At 47.8% G+C, this 23,408-nt stretch overlaps 1 protein-coding gene across 5 annotated transcripts in view; it reads right to left on the bottom strand.

Moving 5' to 3' along the window:
* The window catches only part of DIPK2B (divergent protein kinase domain 2B), a 29,626-nt gene extending 11,646 nt beyond the window's left edge, over positions 1-17,980 (bottom strand). For 3 of the 5 annotated variants that reach the window (XR_012627505.1, XR_012627503.1, XR_012627506.1), the window contains exons 1-6: positions 17,610-17,980; positions 12,142-12,406; positions 5,396-5,569; positions 3,361-3,649; positions 1,634-2,184; positions 981-1,124 (exon numbers count right to left, since the gene is read on the bottom strand). Coding sequence is in view for 1 of the 5 variants with exons in the window: in XM_074858459.1 (XP_074714560.1) it covers positions 1,844-2,184; positions 3,361-3,649; positions 5,396-5,569; positions 12,142-12,406; positions 17,610-17,833 (1,293 nt within the window). In the remaining 4 variants the exon portion in view is untranslated. Of the gene's footprint in view, positions 1-980; positions 1,125-1,231; positions 2,185-3,360; positions 3,650-5,395; positions 5,570-12,141; positions 12,407-17,609 lie in introns of those variants that run through there. The other 2 variants (XR_012627504.1, XM_074858459.1) reach the window with 2 other exon arrangements.
* Positions 17,981-23,408: the final 5,428 nt, after the last annotated feature.

Here is a 23,408-nt window from a genome sequence, read left to right as displayed (position 1 = left end):
GAGAGCCATGATGTAGAAATAGACTGAAATCAAGAAAGAGGGCTGCAGCCGTAGCTTAGGCTGTATATTTAAACATTTTTGCTGTCGGACCATCTGGGCCTGGAGCTAAATTTACCTACAAATTATTTTCGATGTTTCAACTTCTTGAGAGGTGAAAGGTGCACTTGATACTTTATGCCAGGAGGAAAGGCAAAATAATGTCCTGGGTCAGATTTTCCCAGTGTCAGACCTGTGTGTGGTTTTGGATTCCTAATTTGTCTGTAACACCTGCCTTGAACCCCAGGCTGGGTGCTCTGCGTGCACAGAGCCCCTCCACAGCCAACACGAAATCTTGACTTGCGTTCCTGCTCCCGGTAACTTTGTGCAACAATTAGCAATGCAAATGCCCTCGTATCGTTTTCTGCATTTATGCTGTTACTGATTTCTTTTTCGAACCATGGCAGGAGGAAGACTGTTTCCATGATGAAAATACTTATGGGGGATCCAGAAAATCTAGTTTCTGACTCAGCTCAGTCAAACTTGCTTGGTGACTCCTGCGCACCTGGAACCCAGGAGAAAGCCCCAAACCCATGTGAGGTCTGACAGTCCCCTAGACATCAGGGAAGGTTTGGTGTGAGCCTTTAACACCACACAGGGAGCACATGGGATGGGGACTGACAGATGCTGGGTGAGAAAGCTCTGTTTCACAACTCTGTCACTTTTGCAACCTTCCCTCACAAAATGAGGCACCTGCATCTAGCTCTGGGTTGGCCACTGCTGTGAAAAACAAGTCCACCACCTCAAATTCTAGGTGCCTGAGTCACTCCTTTGGGGACTGGCTTACTGATTCCTCTTTTGAAAGTCAAATGGATGAGGAGGGCTATACCTCTTGCTGGTCAGTACTTGGACCTCCCCAGCTTTTGGGGAGTGCTCCATCACCTACACTGGAGTACTACATGTTCAGCAAGTCTCATCAGGCTCAGGGTAAACTAATCTCTCACCTTCTGCCTGTGTTGTTTCTCGTCTCCAGGTAATTTTCCCATTTGAATGGTTTTGTGCAAATGGTTCCTCCAGTTTTCTTTAGAGAGAAAAATGTGAAAGCATCTGCTGGACAATCACATCCCAGAATTGTTTTTCTTCCTGATCTTAAAACAAAAACTTTTATTAGTCTCCAATTACCATCAGTCAACTTGGGAAAGACTGAAAGTAATTCTGTCTGGGGATTAGGGAAATTAAGTCTCAAGAGACATGGGACGTTTCAGCTTTTTAATGCTGTTGATTGTGTCTTTCTGTTCTGTATGCCATAAAAGTAATAAAATTTAAATATTTTACAAAAACGATCTGTGACGGGTGATGGTACAGAACTGATCCAGTGGTTCAGTTTATCTGTGATTTTTAGCGCATTAAAAATCCCCACAGGGAAAGTCTTAAATGTTTCCATTCGTCCCATGTTATGTATATATCATCTCAATCAGAAAGACTTTCTTGGTAATAAAGCTCCTCTATTTAGCTAGTTCTGAGTATGCTGCCTTCAGAGGGTTTCTTTTTGACAAATGGCATGGAAAACTCTTCCAAGGCCAAAATATGTGAATGAGATTTATTAATCCTGTAGTCCCTGTCACTCACACTAATGCTAATAATCCATAAGTCTTACATCATGTCTAACATCCCACATAACAGATGCATCTCTGGGAGATGAACAATAAATCCCATGCGCAGTCAGCTTCCTCCTACTCCACCTTGATGAGGAGGCCCCAGATTCGGTGCGGCTCCTTCCAGCTACCCTGGTTCCTTCTTACTTCCTGCACTGGCAGGGGGCTGACACTGCCCCAGTCCTTCCCAGGGGACTCCTCCTCCGAAGCTGTCAATATTTGTCACTGTATTTGCAGTCAGGGTAGCGGTAGGCAAAACGGGAATCACAAGACCGCAGAGGTTTCAGGAGCTCTGCCAGCTTTGCAACAGCTTCATTGAGACTCTGGTCATCAGCGAGGCCGTCGGCACAGTGCTGCAGGAAGCTGTCTATTTTCTCCTGCACGGGTTGCAGGAATTTCCCCTTCAGGAGCTTAGGCAAAAGCTCTTGACACACCATGACGAGGCTGTGCTTCTCTCTGATGGAGTTACAGGACACAAATGCAGACTGGCAGTCCACAGTCAAACAGCTAAATATATCTTTATACTCCTGTTGGCCATCAATCAGCTGGCTCCCTATTTGAGACAATTAAACCAGTTACAAATATGGTAGTGAAATCTTGGATAATCACATATGTCTGTACCTCTGTATTAACATGGGGTTTGTTACTATCTAAAGGATACGGCTACCTTTCACTGCAAAGTACTCTGTGCTGTAGCTGTATATGGGCCAATTTTCTCACTCCTGAAATATGTATATTTTTCTGAATGACAGAGCTCTGCAGAATCACCTGACAGAGGAATTGGAAAGGAGTCTGTCAAGTCAAACTGATGCAGAAGAACCAAGAACTGGAGTACTAACCTAAAACGTGGAGTTCCTACAAAAATTACCACAAATAGACAAACCCATAATTTTTCCATGTTACCCAAAATCATTAAATTGCATCAACATCTCATCTAGCTGGAGTCAAGTTAACAGTAATAGCTGTTGGGACAAGAAAAAGAAACCCAGTGGAAAATTCTCTGACAGCTGCTTCTGAATGTTTGAGATCTGCTCAGCTGAATGTGAGAGCTGAGCAAAGGCCTTTTGAAAATTTGAACATTCGAAATGAAATTGTTAAATTATTGGAGGAATAGTCTTTGACTAGCTCTACTTCCAGGAATAGACCAATGTAACCTGTGAAAAGTGAATAGTAAGCCTTGATTTCAAGTAAAAATGACAAAAGGGGGATTTTGTTGTTATAATAATAATAATAATAATAATTATTATTATTAGTTAATGTGATAAATACACCTAAAAAGAGTCTGAATTGATCCAATACTTAAAACAAATGATGTTATGGATTTTCTACTTGCAAATATTGACATATGCATGACAAATGTTTTAAAAGAGGTGATTTGGGAAGACTTCAAATGCGAGCATTCAGCACCATGCACGCTGAATGCTATCAGCCACAGAGGGGGCCAGGCAGGACATAAGTGCCCACAGTCCATCACCAAACCACTGACTGCACAAGCAAAATGCCTGACACCTTCCCAACTCAGAGCCAGGATGGCAGGAGCTGCTGATGCTTTTGCTGTTGGTAAATCTCTCTATGAACTTTTCATTATTTAATTTAGCAAGCGATGTTTGGTTGATTGATTAAAAAAAAAATCAGCAGCAGAGCCAAGCGTAGCAGGTGAAAGATTTGTTTCCCCTGCCTCGCTAAACCCTCCTGTAACAGATGCGCAGCCACAGAGCCTGCTGAGTACCTTCCTCCTTGTCGATGATCCCCAGCGTGCTGGCATCCCGGATGAACAGATGCCCGTTGCTAAACACGCCGAAGGTGCCAGCATCCACGTGGGTGAAGTAGAAGAAATAGTTGAGGTCGTTGGTGCCCATGGAGCGGAGGACAGCCAGGAGCTGGAGGGCCAGGTCGGCGGCCACCTCAGGGACCGCGCTGTAGAAGTCGCGCAGGGGCCGGGTGCTGGCACTGACCACCAGCCGCCCGCAGGAGCCCAGGTACCGCGGGAAGGGCCATCCCTCCACGTCGGGGAAGATCTGCCGGGGAGAGCGGGAACAGGGGGATTGTCCCTGCCCTGCGGCTGCTGCGCTCTGCCCGTGGACCCACCTCCCTCCCGGAGGACTTTCAAGTGTCCTGGCTGGCTTCAAGCATCTGTGTTTGTGTTGTGTTTTTCTTTCTAAAGCAGCCCGCAATCCTTCCTCACTCCACTCTACCCCAGCAGCCGGGGAAGGCACTGCTCCATCCTGGAGTAGCTATGCTGCTTTTTTTTTTTTTTTCCCCTTTTTTTAATTAAGGAAGAATAATCTGATATTTCAAGACTTATTCTGTGAAAGTCCAAGATAATAATAGATTTCAAATTCATGAAAATTTTAGCCACAGAAGAGCTAATTTTAGGTGTCTTTATGAAGCCTTTGATGGGTCCCTCATGAGCACTAGCATAGTTGAAGTCACGGCTTGGAGGTGAGGTGGGGCTAAAGGAGTTTTTGCTAATTTGTAAGAACTGTCTGGCCATTTTGTAAGAGACTTTGCAGTCTCAAGGACAGAAGTGTTGGGTGTTTACTACAGTGGGGACACCTGGGCTGGGCTCCCTGCATCACTGCAGCTCCTGCTAGCAACGCAGTTATCCCAGGGGGAAACCAAACTGCATGACTGCTGAGCTGTGCCAACAAGAAGCTTTCTGCTATTTACATTATAACTTGTCTCCCCAGAACCCCAGACCCTGCCAGGGCAGGGTTATGAACTCGTCCAGTTTCATGCTTAAGGTTGCTTCTCCCTTCTGTTCTGAAGGGATTTTGGACACCCACGTAGAATCAAGCCATTTCTCTTCGGCATTCTTTTCTCTCCTCTTTAAGCTGCATTCCCATATCTTTACAGTGCTGAGAGCCACAGCCTCGTGCCCCAGCAAGCGTGACTGGGGTGGCTGAATGACCCCCGGGAGACTCCCAGAGCATGAGCACCATTCCCCCTCCCTGGGACCAGGCAGAGCCCTTGTGTGCTGCTGAGGGCAGCAGTGGCCTGGGGCAGGAGATAGATGCTGCCACTGTCTCTCTCCTTTGTGGAATCTCAAAGAGTTGAAACAGCAATGAGGTGGTGGGGATGGGTGAGGATACTCCCTCAGAAACACATGTAAAGAAAGAGAGGAGCCACATGCCAGGCATGACAGCAGGGGACCAGGGGAGGGGCATGAGGCCTCCCAGCTCTCTGCCTTCAAACTTGGACTCAGTTGTATTTGGGAATCCACCAAACACCTCTGCAAAGCTGCACTTTGCTATGGAGCTAGTTACCAGTGGCATGCAAATGGAAAATCCAGTGCTGGCACATGGAGCCTGGGAAATCAGTGCTCCCCAAGACCATGTTCTACCTCAATGTTGTGTTTTGGTCCGCCCATGCTAAAGCATTCTCTTTCTCTTTTATAAACAGGCTGTGATTTTAAGTAATATATTAGCAATGCAGACCCAGCACTGAAGTATTGGGGATGTGTAAACCCCTGGCTTTCACAGTGCGCTAGTGCAATAACCTGTCTGGGTTCTGATTTATTTATGGGGCTGGGCATCTGTATCTCTCCACGACTCCACAAGCTGACTCAAGGAGCACCGCAGGAGTCTGCCTGGCCTCAGCTATCCAACCCCATAGAAGAAACACGCTTTATGAAGGTCAGGGATCTTGCCAAAGGCTAGGGCTGGGATGCCTCTGCAGCTGGGGGCTGGCGCACATCTCATCAGAGGCTTCGTTTGCAAGGGGTTGCAGGGTGGCATTTCAAGCCAGAGCAAGGTGGTACATACCTGTAACAAGATGGGGTGTGAATTCACTGACAGGGTGTACAACAGGCGCAGTTTGTCCCGGTCGGTGAGGTGGTCCATGTAGATGCTGCCAGCATCTGGTACCTCAGCATAGCGCCGCACTATCCTGTCCAGGAGACGCTGGGACGGGCAGCGCAGCATTGGGCTAGACAGGCCCTGGTGAGAGGGGAAAACACAACAAAGATGTTTATTTTCCAGTCTGAGATGTCGCAATGTGCTTGGCCCAGGCCAGGGTACGGGCACCTCTGTGATCTGTCCACTGTGCCTCTGCCCCCTGCGGCACAGCTGATGGTGGGTATGGGCACATGGGGGGATCTCTACAGCAAACCCCTCCTGGGAAAAAACCCTGTGGCATCCAAAAATGCCTGTTCAAAGCTCAGGTTTCCAAAATGACACCCAGTCTTCGCGGCACAGCCACAGAGGCTGAAAACCCCATTTCCCCCCAATTGTGCGGCACCACATTGCTCTGTGTCAGTGGGCCTCCTCTCATCACCCGGGTTTCCAGCCCTGGCATCACGGCTCGGTGTTGGAGGCCTCCCTGTCGTTAAGCCAGTGAGTCACTTCCCTCGTTAAATAATGTCTTCGAATCGCTTCATTATTTACTTAACCTGTGAGCAGCTTTCTTGGAAATACTATTTGCTGAGGTCAGTAAACATGCTTTGAAAGTATAAATAAACACTGTATGTGGGTACAAGCACAGGATATATTCTCTCTCTGATAAACTTGTGCATTAACTATCAAAACCAAATTTGAATAGCCTGTGCATATTTTTTGTAAATACCAGCAACAAATAAAGAACTGTTGAGCTAATGGAGTCAACCATCGCTGTATTTCATCTTTCAGATTTGGAGGTTTGGCTTGTAAAATTACACAAGTAATCTATGGCCGGAATAAATGTCATAGAAATTTATACCTTCGTAGTCAAAAAAGACCTTTTTTTTCAAGACAGTCTTCCTTAACAACCAAGGAGAGTGGATACGGAGAGTTGCCCATAGTGGCACAGAAATTCTGCCCTGCCTTGCCTCTGTTGGGGAAGGCAATCAGATTTTTGCTAAGCCTTTTTCTTCCAAATGATCCCAGTAGCCAAATTTACTCTTTTGGGTTTTCTTTATGATTTGACAGCTGGGAGAGGTGCTTCAGAGGAAAGGGCACTGGAGCTCACATTGCTCCCTGCCATTCTTCACGCTGCGAGCAAAGATTTGACTCAGGATCTCCCCAAGTCATTTGGTAACTCTGAGGTAGGTCTCTCTCAGCCCTTCCTGTGCGAGCTGTTCATTTGGCATAAGACACTTAATTACCCAGCCACAACAAAGAAATGAAGAAACAAGGAAAGGAGGAGTGTGCCACTCTCCCGGTTGGAGGTAGAAAGGGGGGACTGGATCTCCCATGTTCCCTCCTCTGTCTACTTGCTGGCCTCAGTGAGGTCCCAACCACTCCCTCCTTGGCCATCAGTTGCACGAAACAAGCCCTGAATGCCAATAGCTGGTCAAAACTACCTGAGAAATTCAACCCCAAATGGAATGTTGTTTTGCAACAACCAAAAAACAATTTTTTCTGCCAGAAGAATAAAACATTTGTCAAAAATAATTCTCCCCAGTTCTAGTTACAAATCTTCATACACTGCTTTCCACCGCTGTAGCCTTATCAAGGAAATATTTTTTCAACTAGTTATCTAAAACCATAGAAGGAGCCGGGGGAAGGAATGGTTACGGATTTCTGTCTTGCAGCACTTGCAGGCACGTTGTGGCTGACTCTGTCACTTTCCCTTTGGAGGAGAAGTGAGAAAAAATGAGCAGAACAGAACTGTGTTAAGTAAGAGAAAAACGGTGGAGAAAGTCTCTTGCAGCTCAGTGTGTATGCAAATATTTGCAGCCAAAGTTAGAAAGCCTTGCTGCCTCCAGGACTTCGCAACGCAAAAGCTGAGACCCTTAAGAGTATACAGTAGGAACAGAAATCACAGTGGCAGAGAATGCATGAAAGTTGTAACTAGAATTTTTTCCAAGGTCAGAGCTCATCCTCTTAACACAGATGCGGTCATGCGCTGTATGTGGTGATCATGGCTGCTCCTTTCCTGAGGAACTGTTTTAGGCATATCAGTGGTGGGGCAGGACCAGAGGAGCAGGGCTCGGTGTTGCCACATTTGTATCAGCCATTGGTGCAACTTTCTATGATTTAGTGAAGCCCCGATTCACCAAAATTGGACAGTGGGACCTTTTGATTTTGGCAGAGCTAGTCAGCAGCATAAAGTTCAGCACCTGCTTGAGTGTTTCAGTGGAGTGGGGCCTCCCCTTCCACCAGACTGATGGAATATTCCCACAGCAGAAAAGGAGCCAGAGTTGTAAAACTGACAGACAAAAATTGTTGATGGAAGAAAAATTTGAAGAACACACACTCGAAACACTGAAGATACTGAGTTATCTAAGAATATCTTAAGTCCTTTGCAGGATCTTATCACCCCAGAGAATAAGACCTGACAGACAGCCTGATGCATTGTTTGTGATTGATATGGAAAGCTTCTTATTTACTTTGATTAAACACCCACTGATAATGAGTAGTTCTTTGAAAGCTTACCTGTACTCAGCTGTGATTTTTTTTCCCCTTATTGCACAGTATGCGATGCATTTTAAAACTCCCATGTATGCATATGTATGAGAATCTAGTGCAGACACACCCAGAATTCACTCTGACGTAAAGACAACCTTTGGAAGACAACTCCTCCTCACTCTGCTTTCTCTTCAGCAGTCCAAGGAGGGTTGGCACAGATCAGGAGCACAGCTGCCTCCTGCCCCATGTGCCACCGCCTGGGTGCAGCTTCACCAAACAACCAGGTTTAGGGTGGGCTCCAGGAGGAAACACTTGAATGTAGTTGTCAAAGCACCTGCAGCTCATGCCCATTCATTCACCCCCAAAAGAAAGAAACTAAGGATGCCCTGCGAAGCTACGAGCTCATCCCCACTGCCAGCAGGTTTACCGAAGCACGTCTCTGACGATGAGGTACCAGGTCAAAGAGGCGGCAGGTCTGGGAGGTGGCTCTGGGAGCCCTGCAATGCCCATCCTTCCCTAGGACAGACCAGCTGCCAGATCACTGAGCTGCTGCCCACGTGCTGCATGTGAAGCGATGTGTACTGGACTCAGAAGACAACCAGCACATCTGCTGAGGGTAGGTGGAGGTGCTGGTCAGTATTTTCAAACAGTATGTCCTAGAGAGAGGGGCTGAAAATGGCTGGCTTTTCTCCTTGGTACTGCTTGCGTCTGTCTGTCTTCAGCTTTTTCCAGGCTGTGGCTGTAGGCAGGGCTGTAAATTTGCCCTGTGGGTGCTCTGTGTGGACTTTGTTGTTGTTGTTCCCCTCCAGCAGGAAGAGCACACAGCGCAGTTTGAGGTGATGAGCTCCTGGGAAAAGCAGCGGGTGACTGGGGCTACCACACAGGCCGAGCCCCAGCTAGATCCTGCTCGTCTCTGAGGCAGGCTGGATTTTAACACTGAAGACATTGCTGTGTCAAGTGAAGATTTTCATTGTGGCGAATGAAATAATCTCTGTGGCAGCAGCTCGGCTGATGGTTGGGTCAGGCAGGGCAGGCAGCATAAAGTGAAAAAGCATTACTTCATGGTCTGTCATTTTGATTCAAACATGTTATGGTTTGTTGTAATTCTTTGCCCTGTAAGACAAAATTACCTGAGTCCCTTAGCTTTCCTCGGTCTGCTATATGGGAAAAACTACAGGGAGCAGAGTACAGACACCGCTGGGTGACTGCAGCTCTGTGAAACAGGGTGGGCATCATGTTAGGCATCAAGAGCAGTGTGCTGTCAACACCTCTGAAAAGAGAGAGGAGGGGGGAAAAAGCCAGAAGAGCAGTGCTGCTGCAGATAAGTATTTGCAGTGATGTATGGTACCCCCAGGAAAGCCCTCTCCAATGGCTTGTGCTGGGTTACCAACATGCATCTGCCCAGCAAACACCTCAGAGGGACAGCAACACTGGGCTGGGGTGCAGGCAGAGGAGCTCCTGCAGCTTTTGTCTCTGAGGAGGGCAGGTGGGGAGGGCAGAGGAGAAGGGGATCCCTGGCTCTGCAGGACTGGACAGCTTGAGGGCGTCACCCTGTAACCTGTGGTGGCTCACACAAAGGGGCTAGGGGGGTTCTCACGTACAAACTCACACACACTGTATGACTGAAATGTTGTTGCCACAGGCTGTTTTTTTCAATTCAGACCACTGTGAGACCAGCAGCCATTTTGCAGATCACGTGCTGGATCTTAAATAGTGATTGCTGCTGAAATTTGGAGTGGGCGGTGGGCCCCGGGGCATCTGGATTGCTGTGGTCCTCTGTGTATTCAAGCCTATATGGTGTTAGAAGGGATTTAAATCCTGGTTTAGGTTTTTCTGCTTGATTTACAGAACCAAAGAACCATGACACCATGAATGGACCAATCCTAAGGCTGATGTGTGAACGTCTGGGCCTCCCTGCAGCCTCCTGTGCCCTCTTCAACTGAAAAACTGCAGGGGTTGCTGAAATGTCCCCAGGAGTTTGTCCTTGGGCACATCCCCCCAGGCTGGCCCCCGAACTCACTTCAGAGGCGCCCTGGGGCTGGGGTCAGCTCAGCTTCCCACTGCTGCATGGGGAAATTCAAGCGTCCGGGAGAAACTGGATAGGTGCAAGGCCAGGGTCCCCCAGCCAGAGTCTCTGCGTGGTGCTGCATGTGCGTGTGTGTGTGTGTGTGTGTGTGTGTGCATGTGTGTGTGCATGCATATATGTGTGCATGTGTGTGTGCAACCCAGCCAGCTCAGCTGGGAGTTCAGTTTCAGAGAGGATGGGGTAAGGAAAACTGTATAGCACACCAAGAGCCTTTTAAGGAGAAGGATTTGGGCTCAGCTAGTGATTTAACTTTGCAGCAGATCTAACATACCACAGAGCCACATTTCTCCAGTTACTTTTTCACTCAGCTCAGCAAATGGAAGTTTTAAGCTCTCAAATCCTTCCCTTTCACATAACACTGCTGTGGGGGTAGCACAGTTTTGCACAAACCCCTTGGACACTCCAGCAAGGCTGGAGGTCCTGGCACCCCAGCTTGCCCTCCTACAGCCCCTGCAGTGCTGCCTTGGAGCACAGTGGTGGCCTGCAGGTGCCTGGAAAGCTGCTGCCTGCGACCCTCGGGGAGGAGTCGTCCTCACCCGTGGCACACAAGCTCAGGTGAGGTCTGCTCTGAGTCAGTGATGCAAATTTGCCTCCTCTCCCTAGTGCCTCTCCTGAGGTTACTAGACAAAGTACAGTGTAGCTTTGCTCAAAAAAAAGGTTTCCCCCTCCGGCACATGTCATCCTGCATCTCACCCCCCTGGGAGGATGCTGGCTTCAGGGTGGCCTGCCATGCGGCACTGTCAATGATTCGGGTGAGTTCTTGGTGCAGCTCAGGCACTAGCCCCGATGCTGCTGCTGCTGCAACGTGCGGTCTTCCACTCTTCCCCCTCAGGCGTGCTGCTACATGGGATAACAGAAGCGGAAAAACTAAAGCAGCATAACTTCAGCACTCAGCGAAGCTGAGCAGATGCGGCAGTGTGCAGGCAGGAGGAAGCAGTTGCCTTTATAAAAAAAAAAAAAATATAGAGTCCCTTTTTCACATTCACTTCTCTCTTGAAAGGGGGAGAAGTACTGGAATAATCCTTCTTTGCCTCTCAGGGTCTTGTTTAGAGTAAATTCAGCCTTCACCCTGGCCCCTGCCCCTTGGCAGTGGTTATCACAAAGCTTTGGTTTTTGGATGGGTGGGAGGATAGGTGTGTATTTGGGGAAGAGGCCTTTGCTCTCACATGCAAGCCCGCAGATGCAAAACACACTCGCCTGCCCCATGGCCGTCCCTGGCTGCCCGTGTCAACCCTCAGCACAGGCAGCACTCAGACGCCGACTTTCCTCTGGAGACTGCCTGCTCTGCCCCTCCAGCCCTGCCTGCCTGTCTGTCTCCCAGTGCCACGGCTGCACGTCTACCTGGTGGCAGCCACCCCCCCTCCCTGGCCACCTGTCCTGGCTTTGCCTGTGACACCCCAAGACTGTGACAGAAAGGGCAGCATGCTTCTTTGTGCCTGAGATCATTTGCTATAGATGGCAGGTGGTTGAGGAATCAAGGCTCTGGCTCCGACTGCCCATGCCACTCAGTCTGCCAGCCACAAGCAGAGGGGTCCAAGCAAAATCACTTTCAAGACACAGGCTGCCCTTTTGGGTACAACTTTGTGACCAAAAAAAAAAAAAAAAAAAAAAAAGTAAGCACTGAGACATGATGGAAAACTGGAAAAAAACCTGGCAGAAATATCCCCACTCAAGCTGTTGCCATGTCTGTGTGCATGGCCCTATATTTTCCCTGCACAAGGAGCTGAGAGCCGGTGCCCGCCTTCCCGGGGCTCCAGCCCTGGCCAGGCTGCGCCACTGCCGTTACCTATGGCTGGAGGAGAGTTGGCCCTGGGCCTCAGGTATTCTTCTTCCTGTTGGGGCCTCATTTTGCCTCTCCCTCATGGCAGGTGGGCTCGGATGGGGGGAAGATGGGGTTGACCCCTCTCCACCAACCAGGGCAGGAGGGACAGGGCCGGCCATTGTCCAGACTCTCCCTCCACATGGCAAGTCACAGCCATGTCTCCTTCAGACCCTTTTTTCTCCCCCCAAAACCACATGTCAGCCACCTGGGGCTCCCTCTCCCCGCATCCCCCCTCCCCCTGCTGGTGTGGGGCATGGGGGGCTGTGGGGCACAGACCTGGACCAGGTCAGGGGTGAGGCGCTTGGCCCGCAGCCACTTCTGGAAACGGTGTGTGCGGCGCAGGGCACGCTCCAGGCTGCAGGTCTTTGTCTTCAGCAGGGAGGTGCAGATGCGCTTGTCGGCCCGGTCGTGCCGGTACTTGGAGGTCAGCCGGGTGATGTCGACCAGCCGCCAGCTCTTGGCATCGTCGGTGTAGTTGCCCGAGTAGCTGAGCAGGTAGCTGGGGGGCAGCTTTAAACGAGAAGAAAGCCAGGTGTCAAACCTGCCAAACCAAAACGAGAGCCCCACAGAGAGCCGGTTAACAAGCCACATGGACACCCCCACAGCACCAGTGCCGTGGCGGTTGCTCCACCGCACACCGGGCCCAGGGGCTTTCTGCCATCGCGTCGCAACTGCCGAGTGGCCACAGGCGGACGGCCCCAGGTGTCGGGGTGAGACAAGCAGGCCGAAGCCATCAGCCCGAAGAAACGTGCTTTGGAAAAAATGTCTGTCTTTGCCTCCCACTTAAACCATCCCTTGCCATGAACGGTGCAGTGGGGCAGGGGGCAAAACGCCCAGATGGGGTATTTTGGGCCATGTAGACAAAGGGAGGGAAGGGAGAGGGCTGCAGGGTTTCTGTTCACTGGGAATCCCTGGAGTTTTTAAATTCCTCAATCCTGGAGAAAGGGGCCCAAAAAAAGGAGTACTTGACACTTTTAAGGGACCCTGCAGAACAAAACCTCCTGACAATAAATGTATTTGGGAATACCAGAATGACCTTTTGTTTTAAGGTGGTGGCCTTACTCACTACTGGGGTCAACAGGTCCCCCCAATGTCACTGGCTGTATTTTAGCAGCTGGGATGAGTGACCTCCCCAGGCAGTGGCAGAGTTTGGAGTGTGATGGGGGGACGCGTGCCCTGGGCGTGTGACACCACTGTAGCCATGGAGATCTTGCACTGATTTTCTCCCCCTACACAGGCACAGGAGGGGAGCATATGGGCTGGGTAATTAGGCTGTGACGATTTTTTTTTGTTTCAGCAGCCCCCTCAGCCCTGCCCACACACACGTCGCACATGCAGGAGCCGAGGAGCATGGTGCCTGTTTTGTAAGTATGTCTGTAACCTGCTCTTGAAAAGCAGATGAACTCTGACCTTTGGTTTGACCAACATCAAGCATTTGCTGCCTCTAAAACCTTCTAATGATACTCTTGCCCGAGTGTGTAAGAAAGCACGTCCTAATTTAATCTCACCATAAATTAAAGCTGATCTCTCAGAAGTGAAACAGGAGAGGCAAGAGTTTCCCTGCAGGATCAGGCAGCTGGAGTTAGATGAAAAGTCATTAACAAATCTGAAAGCTGAAGCTGAACTTTCTTTTCAACTTCCAGTTGGGAAATTGGCGCAAAGGAATTTTTGGGGGGATTAATTTTCTCTGATTTCAGGAAAATAACTGACTCAGCGATGCTAGCTGCCCTCCATGATCAGCAACCGACAGTTCTCCTCCCCATGACCCCTCTTGAAGGCAGCATCTCACTCCCCTTTCCTACCATGGACCCTTTGCAGTTCACCTCCGGGGCAAGCATGTGTGCTGGGTAGGAAAAGCCCACCTCCCCAAAATCCTGGTGCTTATCCTGCTTTGGCTTTCAGTTCTAGCCATGTGCCTCCTTCAAAAGATTTACCTCAGAGACGCAGGCTGACCAGAAGTGAAGGAGCCTGTCCCCTTGTGTGAGCAAGTCAGGGGGGTTCAGGCATTTTGGTCGTTTGGGTGTTTTGCCCAATATGAAATTGAAGCTTCCCTACAATTACAGCATCTGACATGAAAATAAATGCTTTGTTTGTTTGGGGAGTTTTTTGGGTCTGGTTTTGAGCTAGTACTAAAGAGGGAATAATTGCTACGCCTCGCTGTGATTTATTGTGCCTCACAACCCCTCCCAGGGTTAGTGTGGCATAGTGTGCCAGGCACGTACAGGGAAGAGATGGCTATGGGCTGGGTTTCTCTCTCTCTCTCTCTTTCTTTCTTTCTTTCTTTCTTTCTTTCTTTCTTTCTTTCTTTCTTTCTTTCTTTCTTTCTTTCTTTCTTTCTTTCTTTCTTTCTTTCTTTCTTTCTTTCTTTCTTTCTTTCTTTCTTTCTTTCTTTCTTTCTTTCTTTCTTTCTTTCTTTCTTTCTTTCTTTCTTCCTTCCTTCCTTCCTTCCTTCCTTTCCTTCCTTTCCTTCCTTTCTTTCTTTCTTTCTTTCTTTCTTTCTTTCTTTCTTTCTTTCTTTCTTTCTTTCTTTCTTTCTTTCTTTCTTTCTTTCTTTCTTTCTTTCTTTCTTTCTTTCTTTCTTTCTTTCTTTCTTTCTTTCTTTCTTTCTTTCTTTCTTTCTTTCTTTCTTTCTTTCTTTCTTTCTTTCTTTTTCTTATGTGCTTTGTGATTCAGCTCAAGCATGTGTGTTCAGGGGAGCTCACATCAGGCAGATACCGGGAAAGCACCGCCTCCCACATGCAAGCGGCACATGGATGTGTGAAATCCAGGGCTGAGTGTTAGTTTGAGCGTGGAAGGAGTGATTTTCTCCACAGAGCTCCCAGGGGAGAGCCATGCGGGCCTGGGAACCCAGCATGGGCCACAGCAATTCGGTATTTGGCATCATTTCTGGGCAGCACTGCACTGGCCTGGCACACTTGCTAGATACTTTCAAGATACTTCATCAAGTTGAGCTCTAACAATAATTCACTCTTCTATGAAGCCTTTTAGTTAGGGACCTGAATGTGCTTTAGTTAAGACTTTCAGTAAGATCTGTGTGAATAACTGAGTCACAGATTACAGATTTTAGATCAACCCAGAACTAAACATTGAAGAAAATCAAACTTATTCTTTTTTTTCTTTTTCCTGGATGAAATGAAGTATTTTGTTTCAGCCAAAATAATTTTGCTTGCATTTGGAGTTTTACATTTTAAAAAAATTTAAGTCTTAAAACCAAACATAAAGAAATGCCATATAAAAACCCATGAAATTGAAGCGTTCTAGCTTTTTCAGACTTCCTTCCCGTCACTTTTGGCCAAAGCTCATCATCAGCATTGGCACAAATCTACAAATAGTTTTGGTCAGCTCAGTTTCACAGTGTTTTGAAAATCTAATATTTTACTTAAACTTTTGCTGCACTCTCCTCTCAGGACAGTTGGTAGGCAGGCTTTGATATTCTCATTTACAGATGGATAAAGTTGGGCAAAGATAAGGAAAGTAAAGAACATTAGAGCACAAGATGAGTCACCAGACGTTCTGGGAACAAAACCCACATCTTACTCGTTAGTTGAGTGTGAATGCATGTCACAGCTCCCGGAAATGATGGAGAATTAATGAAGCGTGTTCTAATGAGGATTAACACTGAGAAGCACCAAGTGCCATCCACCTTTGTGAACATGTGAAAAGGTACACGGGGGTGGATCAAAGAGCGTAAGTGCCACTGAAATTTCCCCCGTTTAACCTTCCACTTGCCAAAATATCCTGGCTGTTCAAGAAATCAAGTGGGAGAACAAGTTTAACCCCTGCAAAGAAAAGCCTGAAGCTGACTGGCTGCTCAGGAGAACATTTTTAAAAGTTACCCTTACCAAAGCACTCAGAGCAGAACTATTATCACTTATATGAGTGCTGCACTGCTTGTGGGAAGTCGACTGTGGGGTCACAGGAGAGAAAAAAAGGTCTCCGGTTTAGGAAGCCCCTCTACCTTCTATGAGGCAGAAACATTGTGCTCCCACAGGGTTGCAGCTCTGCACTCCCAGATCTCACTCGGACCCTCTGCACACCTACACCCTTTCCCGCTGTCCCCTGGAGGAAAGCCAGCATGGGGACCTCTTGCTTTTGCTCACGTAGCACCTCTTTCCCGTGCCCTGGTGCAGCATGCAGCTGGCCACCGGCCAGCCAGAGGCAGCAGTTGCTCACTGCAGAAGGCTACAGCTATTTTCGGCATGGCTGAAGGAAGCTACAAGGCCCCAAACCTCCCCAGCGGCTAAGCGGGAGTAACCGAAACGGTGCACTTGCGACAAGCTGCATGAATGGAAGCTGCTTTGTACCCAGCGGCAGGTCCCTAAAAAACCTGCACAGACGAATGGGAAAGGGGCTGCAGCAGGAGGTTGGGGCATGGCACAGGAGCCAGGTCCCATGTCGCCCTGCTGCAGAGAATAAAATGTAGGGGATCCCATACCCTGAATGCACCCCCATTCCCTGCAGACCCACATTAGCCTGTGTCAGTCCTGTTTTTTGGGACAGGAGCCTGCACTGGGCTGGGAGAAACCCAGCACTGCTGGGCTGGTCCTTCCTGGTGCCTCCACACCTTACTCACTGCATGCCTTGGTATGAGCCAGGGGAGACAGAAAGCCAACAGGGCAAAGTGCTGAGGGCTGGAACCCTCTGTGTGCCACAGCAAGGGATGCCCTGGCGTAGCAAAGCCACACACTGCCTTTTTCCAGCTGCAGTAAGGGAAGGATGAATGTTTGGTATTATAAGTCCATCCCAGAAAAACCATTATGGTTTTACTATGCTACATTTTATAGGATAGTTTAAGATAAAAATGGTGATTTGTCCAATATAATACTCCTTACATTATAGCATTAAAAATACAATTTTACTATAATCATTTCTTCTCCCCCAGGCCTTTATATCTATAAAAGAAAGTGCATATGGCTCTATAAATCATATCAGACCCAATAAACCCTTCTTCTGCCAAGCACTGCCTTTAACTTTCTCCTCAAATACACTGGCAACGTTTTCCCTGCTGTCGTCAGATACACTCTGCTTTTGAACCTAAAACTGATTGGATCAGTCTGACGACCACTTGGACAGCATATGTCTCATCAACTTCGAGGCAGATGCAATTTCTACCTCTTCTTTCAAGTTCTCACAGAAACCTTCCAAAAACATACTAATAATTTAGGCTCATCTATTTTCGAATGCGTAGGTAACCTGATGTGCAAAAGTCCTTGTGCCTCAGGCAGGTTTAGATCATTTTTGATCTCTAGTTAATACGCACGTGAAATTCTGCACATTTGTGTTGTTGCACCTGGTACAAAATTATATAGCATGTTTATATGTTTGTAGTTAACACGGTCCATTGGGAGCACACAAAGCTAAACCCCCTTTGCCTTTACTCAGTTGCTCATAACAAAATATTTCCAGTACATCTAAAGAAGCTGATTTCTTCCTTCCCTCTTCCCTTCCCCCACCACTGCCTTGAATTGTTTTGGAGCCACTCTCTATGCAGAAAGTTGTGCCTTTTACTCCTGCTTTCAAATTATAATTCAGGGCTGAAGTCTGATAATGTTTGTGTGGCTTTAAAAGGAAAGAGACAAAGCAGCAGCTTATAGACATTAATTAAAATACTAGGCACTGTAATGGCAACCGGGTGCTAAGTTACTCTTTGCATTGTCGTTCATTAAAGTACTTGAAAATACTAACAGGCAACTGTCAAGTTACTATGCAGAATGCTTTAAAAATTACTGTGGTGAATTTCTGACCTTATTTCTTCTTTAAAGAATTTCTTGCAAATGGATGTCCCAATGCAGGCGTTGCATTTATCAAGTCCCAGGAAAGTCCGGCCAAAACTGTAGCTGGGTTTGATGTGGGGTGCAGACGGAGAAGCTGTTGCTGCTGTGGAAGGGTTACAGCTCAGAGCCAAAACCAGGAGCAGCATCAACAAATCTGCAACTCTGGAGCAAAGGCAACATATCCAGCGCCCCATCTACAGTAGCGGAGAGGTCTGCCTTTTGCAAGTTACCCCTCTCTATGCTTTCAGTCTCTTTTTGATGACCTCAGCCTACAGTGGTGAGCCCCGAAACACAGCAAGATACACTGGGCGCGGGAGACCCTGCCACAGTCCCCATCCTGCCAGCTGGTCACTGGCTCTATCGGCTTGAGGTTTGGGTGGGAAAGATATGATGTGGGGTGGGGAGAAGGAAATACATGGAGGATGCAGATAACTTGGGTTGCCATGGTTACCTTTCCTTTACTTGGTGCAGCTGCTTCGGCCCCTGCTGACCCTCCCATCAGCCGACTTGGAAAACAACATGAAGAAATGCTCATCTGCACTTTGTGCAGACAAATGAAGGATATCCTGTTGCTGGAGCAAAGGGCATATGCGGGACACTTAGTAAAAATTGATTTGGAAGGAATAATAGTGTGACAGGAACGCACATTTTACCAGAAGCCAGACCATTAGCATTGCTTTATTCCTGGAGATTTGCGATGGCATGTTGCTTGACTTCTCGGATGCTTTCTTGGCTCAGTTTCCCCTTCTCACAGGAGCGCTGAAAAGACTGTCAGGTGGAATCATCGCTGTTTTGTTTCTTGAAAATAGTGTTGTTTAGAAGCAATTGCACCACAGTGTTTCATGCCATGGAAAGCAGGATAGCCTGAAGCTTTCCAAAACACCCAGCTGACGTAACAGCTTGGCCTCTAAGCTGCTTGAAAAAATGGGGCTTTTCAGCAAGACTTTCGTGCTTTTGAATACCTTTTCCCTATGGTCCTGGCACTGGAAAGAAGCTAGAGAAAGGGATGGGGACTAATGTGGGAGCTTGCCAGAGGTTTCAAATGTGCTTAGAAACTACCGCAATCACACCCAAAAGCTGTTTTCATTAGGCCAAAGACTTGAAAGTTATGGAAACTTCTGGCTACCTGGCCTGGCCTGGCTGCTGGGTGCAGGACTATGCCTCTCCCAGGCCCAGAGCACTGGGGTGCAGTCATGGGCCCAGCAGGCTGCTTCAGATAGCTGCTCAAGGCTGGGAAAGCAGACCTTGAAGGGGTATCCCTTGTTGTACCCTGGCCCCAGACAGCTGTGCTGGCACGAGGCTTTGCTCCTCTCCCGTCACCAGCTGTCATGTTCTGATGGATGCAGGAGGCTCTCCTGGGCCGTATCTCACCACAGGAGCAGTGAGGAGCGGACTGAGGCTTCAGAGACTTCTCATCCCCCCAGCTGGACCACTCACACCATGTGGGCAAGCCACTTCCTAGCACAATTTTTAAAGGAAAGCCATCCTTTATTATCCCCTCCAGCATTTAACCACAGCTTGATGGGACTAAGAGACACGTGAATTGCAGGGGTGTGCGCTGGGCTCTGCGATTGCCCTTCTCTTTCTGGAGGGGCTGCCAGAGGAGGGCGATCCTGACAGGGCAAGGCAGCTCTTTAAAGCACAGACGATCATTAGTTGTGGCATTTGGGAGGTCTCTGGTCTCTCCTCCACTCCATAACCTTGTGGGAGGTTGCTTCATCTCCTAGTGCATCCCTCTGTGCAAAATGGAGGTAGTGACATTTAGGGTTTGTCTACAGGGCGCAGCACAGACAGACAAGGATAACGAGCCCTGCTGAGAGGGAAGGGGGATGTAATGAATGCTGCCAGTGCTACAAACAAGAGGGGCTAGTCAGTGCTGGTACGCCAGCAAGTGCATTCAGCACACAGCTCTGCATTATGCCATGGTCACATCTGGCCTTATACTCCAGTATAAAGGACTTTGAAATATGCTGGTGGAAAGAGCCATACCCAAGCTAAACACCAGTATTAACCACTTACCATACCCAGAAGTTTATCCCTGGCATTTCCTACTGCTGGTACATTGCTCCTTTCCCCACTGCAGAAATCAGCCTTTCCTGCTGTTTCCTGCCAGTAGCTCTGCAACACTGGCCATGTTCACATCGCTCCCTGCCCAGCTATTCCCTGGATGGTACCAAAATTAAACGCCAGCAGTCTGTCTTTATCTTCATTACATAATATATAAAATACATATCCTTCAGCTTCTTTAATAATTTAATTGCCTGCCTTCTGTCTTCAATTTTCCATTGTAATTTTAAGAGCAGAGACCCAGGCTCCCTTCTCCTGGCGCCTCAGCCTGCAGTGCCCCATGGCAACCCATGGAAAGGGGAGGGCTTCAGCCTCTGGGACTGGTAACCAGGCCTTTCCCATGGCAAACCCCATGCTCTGGCATAAAAAAAACACTACATGGATAGCAGGGTTTCTGTTCTATTAATGATGCCTCGATGGCTGTGCTGTTCTTGTGCTTTCACATAGTTTACGCACGTGTAAGGTAATGTTTATCTTTCCCTAGGAACAGGACTTGTAATTGTGTTTTCTTACAGTGTATCACACCTGCATCACCTTGAAGTATTACAAAAGCAACTTTTTATTCAAAGAGTGGGAGCTGGTCCGTCATACCCACCTTGGGCTTGCTGCTGGCATTTGCACTCTGCCCCCAGGGTCTGAGCCCCCTCATTCCCTCAAGTATTTTTGCTCAGGCTAGGCTGTCCTTGACCACAGATGATGTGTGTAGGAAACACTCAGTCATGCTCACGGCACTGAAAACAAAGCTTAGAAGTGAGTACACGCACCTCTGAGTTAGCCTAAAATGACAGCTGGGAAACCATGGCTTGCTGTATGTTGTGAGAGAGGCTGCACTTCTGAAAGCAGCCTCTCTTTTAATGAGGTGGTTCAGAGGTAATGTCAAACCTGTATTTGTTTTCCCTTCCTTCTGGTAACATGGCACATAGGTATTGTGGTCAGGTGGTGAATGGCCAGGTCTGCAGTAGCCTTGTAGATCTTTTGCTTGTGCCAGGTGGGACTAGCAGTTGGAATTTTCAGGGAACTGATCACAGTGGGGTCTGGTGGAGCTGCTGATGGGTTGGCCCTAATGACCTGATGGGACATTCACAAAGCTTGTAACAAGACACTTCTATACAACACCATTAACCACATGAGAATGCAGACCTGGTGGCCCTAATGGAAAAGCCTAGTTAGCTGTCTAGAAGTTATCATTTCTAAAAATTTCTAATATGGACCAAAATGCATGTACTGTCTTATCAAATTCAAACCAAGTGCAAAAAAGCTTTTGGAGTGGTTTCTATCAATAGAGGTAAAAGGGTTTATTTAGCCTCTGTGCCCTGATCTCTCCCTTCTCCATATGCCACAAGGGGTGTGGAAACCCACCCAGCAGCACAGCCCCGCTCCTGGCTGCAACCCTGCGGGCAGTGGACCTTCCAGGTCCAAATAATGCCCAGTCCAGGTCCAAATAATGCCAGACTCCAATGGCTGTGGGTTGTGGTCTCCATCTGCTCATCAAGGTGGGAGAGGACGCGCCCTCCCCTGCTGCTGGCTCTGGAGGAGATGAGAGGAGTACAGGCTGATTTTCCTAAGTATTCACGGAATGAAGTACACCTTTTTCTTAACCCACCTGTCAGTCTCCACCCAATCCACTAATGCAATCCAGCTGTTCCCTGCTGCCTCTTTCCACCCTGGTCCCCTCTTCTGTGCAGCTCTGGCTGACTCCAGAAGTGGTTTTCATGCTGGTAGAGCCTTGCAGCCGTCCTCTCCCCATCTCACTGGCACTGCTGGCTGGCTCACCCCAAGCAAAACGTGGCACGTGCTCTGGATCTAACTGGGACAGTGGAGATGGCTTTGCAGAGCAGGAGACCTTTTTAATTAACTAGTTAATTAATTAATTTTGGGTAATCACCACTAAATGCTTCAGAATAGACCAGATGCAGGGAGTAGAAGGTGCAGTGCTGCCACTCTTCAGCTGATGTAGCCACCAGGGTCCTCACTGCTACTGACCTGCCTCTGCTCATAGGGACCTTGCTGCTTGGGCAACCTAAGCAGCAGGTTTCGGATGTCATGTCACCTCATTCTCCTCCTCAGCCCAGGTTTACTGCTGCAAAAGAGCCTTCTCAGCAAGTACAGGGTTGCTGAGCAACAGAGTATTGCCTGGTGGGTTGTGGGAGGGCTGCATCTCACTGCCATGCACAGAAAAGAAACAAAATATAGGAAAAATTGAACTTTTGCTGGAAGAGGAGAGGCTCCTGCTCTTCCTGAGGTCCTTGGTGGGCCCTGCTGCCTGCAGGGCCCGGATAAGACCTTGGCTGCCACACAGAGCGGCTTCACAGGACAGGGTGGAAGTCAGCTCAGGGTGTGGTGCAACATGATTATTCTTAATAGTATTTTTCATTAATCACATCCAAGATAATCATTAAACTATTGCCAAGTAACCAGTATGGACTTGATATTGAGCTGCTTATCACTTCAAACCCAGTTCAGGCTGGATGTATGGATTAATAGCTAGAGAGACTTGACACATTTTCAATTCTTTCAGAACAAAAAAATGTGTCTTTTTGAATGCTACAAAACTCATAACATTTGGGAGGATGCGATCACTTCCTTTTTCTGCATTTTCCTCCTGATTGCATGATTGTGAAAGAAACATCTGCTTTGAAGTGATCTGCAATAGAAAATTTTTGTTCCAGTTGGATTTGTAATGGACAACTTCTGTTATACGCTCTTATTCTCCCTACCCTGTTTCTTTTCCTTTTTCTCTTGCTGAAGGATAAAAGAGAAAGAGAGAGGAGGAGAAGAAAGCAAGCAAACAAACCCCACTGCCCAGACTACAAATACAGACAGAAAAAGGGTCCACAGAGGTGTGGGTGGTGTGAAACACCACAGCTGAGCTGGTAGAGCACGTTTGCATTTCAATTCACTATGAGAAGATTTGATGGGGGGTGTGTGTGTGTGTATTTTTCTACATTTTGAATCAATGAAAATACTAAAGCAGGAATAAAAATGTGACTTTTTTTTTCCTCACCAGAAAATAATTCCTATTGTTTGATAGGCCTGGATGTAATTAATCAGAAGCATCAATAATTTACTCTATTAATAACATAAGAAAATAGGTATTGTTCTATATCTGCGGTATTTTTTTGATTCTCCCTCACTCCATTCTTCTGCTACAGAAGAGGAAACCTGCTGTTTGGAAATCTCTGCCTTTGCATACTGGTAGGCAGCTGGAAGAAAAAGCCAGCTAGAAGAAAAGCCTCAGGCACTGTGACCAACAGATAAGGCCAGTTCTAGTTTTCGAGAGGCTGAAATGTCAGTACAAAAGGCCACCAAATGCTATCAGCTACTGTGGTGTTTGCAGCATTTATGAGAGATTGTGCCAAGCAGTGAAAAATGTGGAAGCAGATTCCAGATTTTGGTACCTCAGTGTCCACAGACAGAAAATGAGATACAGGGATCTTGAGCCTAAGGGAAAATGATAGTGAAAAGAAAATTAACTGCACAACATATCAGGGTGTGCTGGTCACTCCCTGCACAAACCATGCAGGAAAGAGGCAAGGAGGAGCTGTCTGGAAAGGAAACAAAGCTCCTTGTCAAGAAGCACTTGCCCTCTGTCAGTGGTGGCCTTGCCAACCAACACAAGCAGCAGCGGCGCATGAGCTCCTGGTTCAGCAAAGCAGCTCCTTAGGTGGAGTCCAAGTCCACATGACCGTAATTGAAACACTG

Source organism: Strix uralensis, chromosome 2 (genome assembly GCF_047716275.1).
Source record: "Strix uralensis isolate ZFMK-TIS-50842 chromosome 2, bStrUra1, whole genome shotgun sequence".
In the NCBI taxonomy this organism is placed as follows: domain Eukaryota; kingdom Metazoa; phylum Chordata; class Aves; order Strigiformes; family Strigidae; genus Strix; species Strix uralensis.
This window is presented reverse-complemented; position numbering and strand designations above follow the sequence as displayed.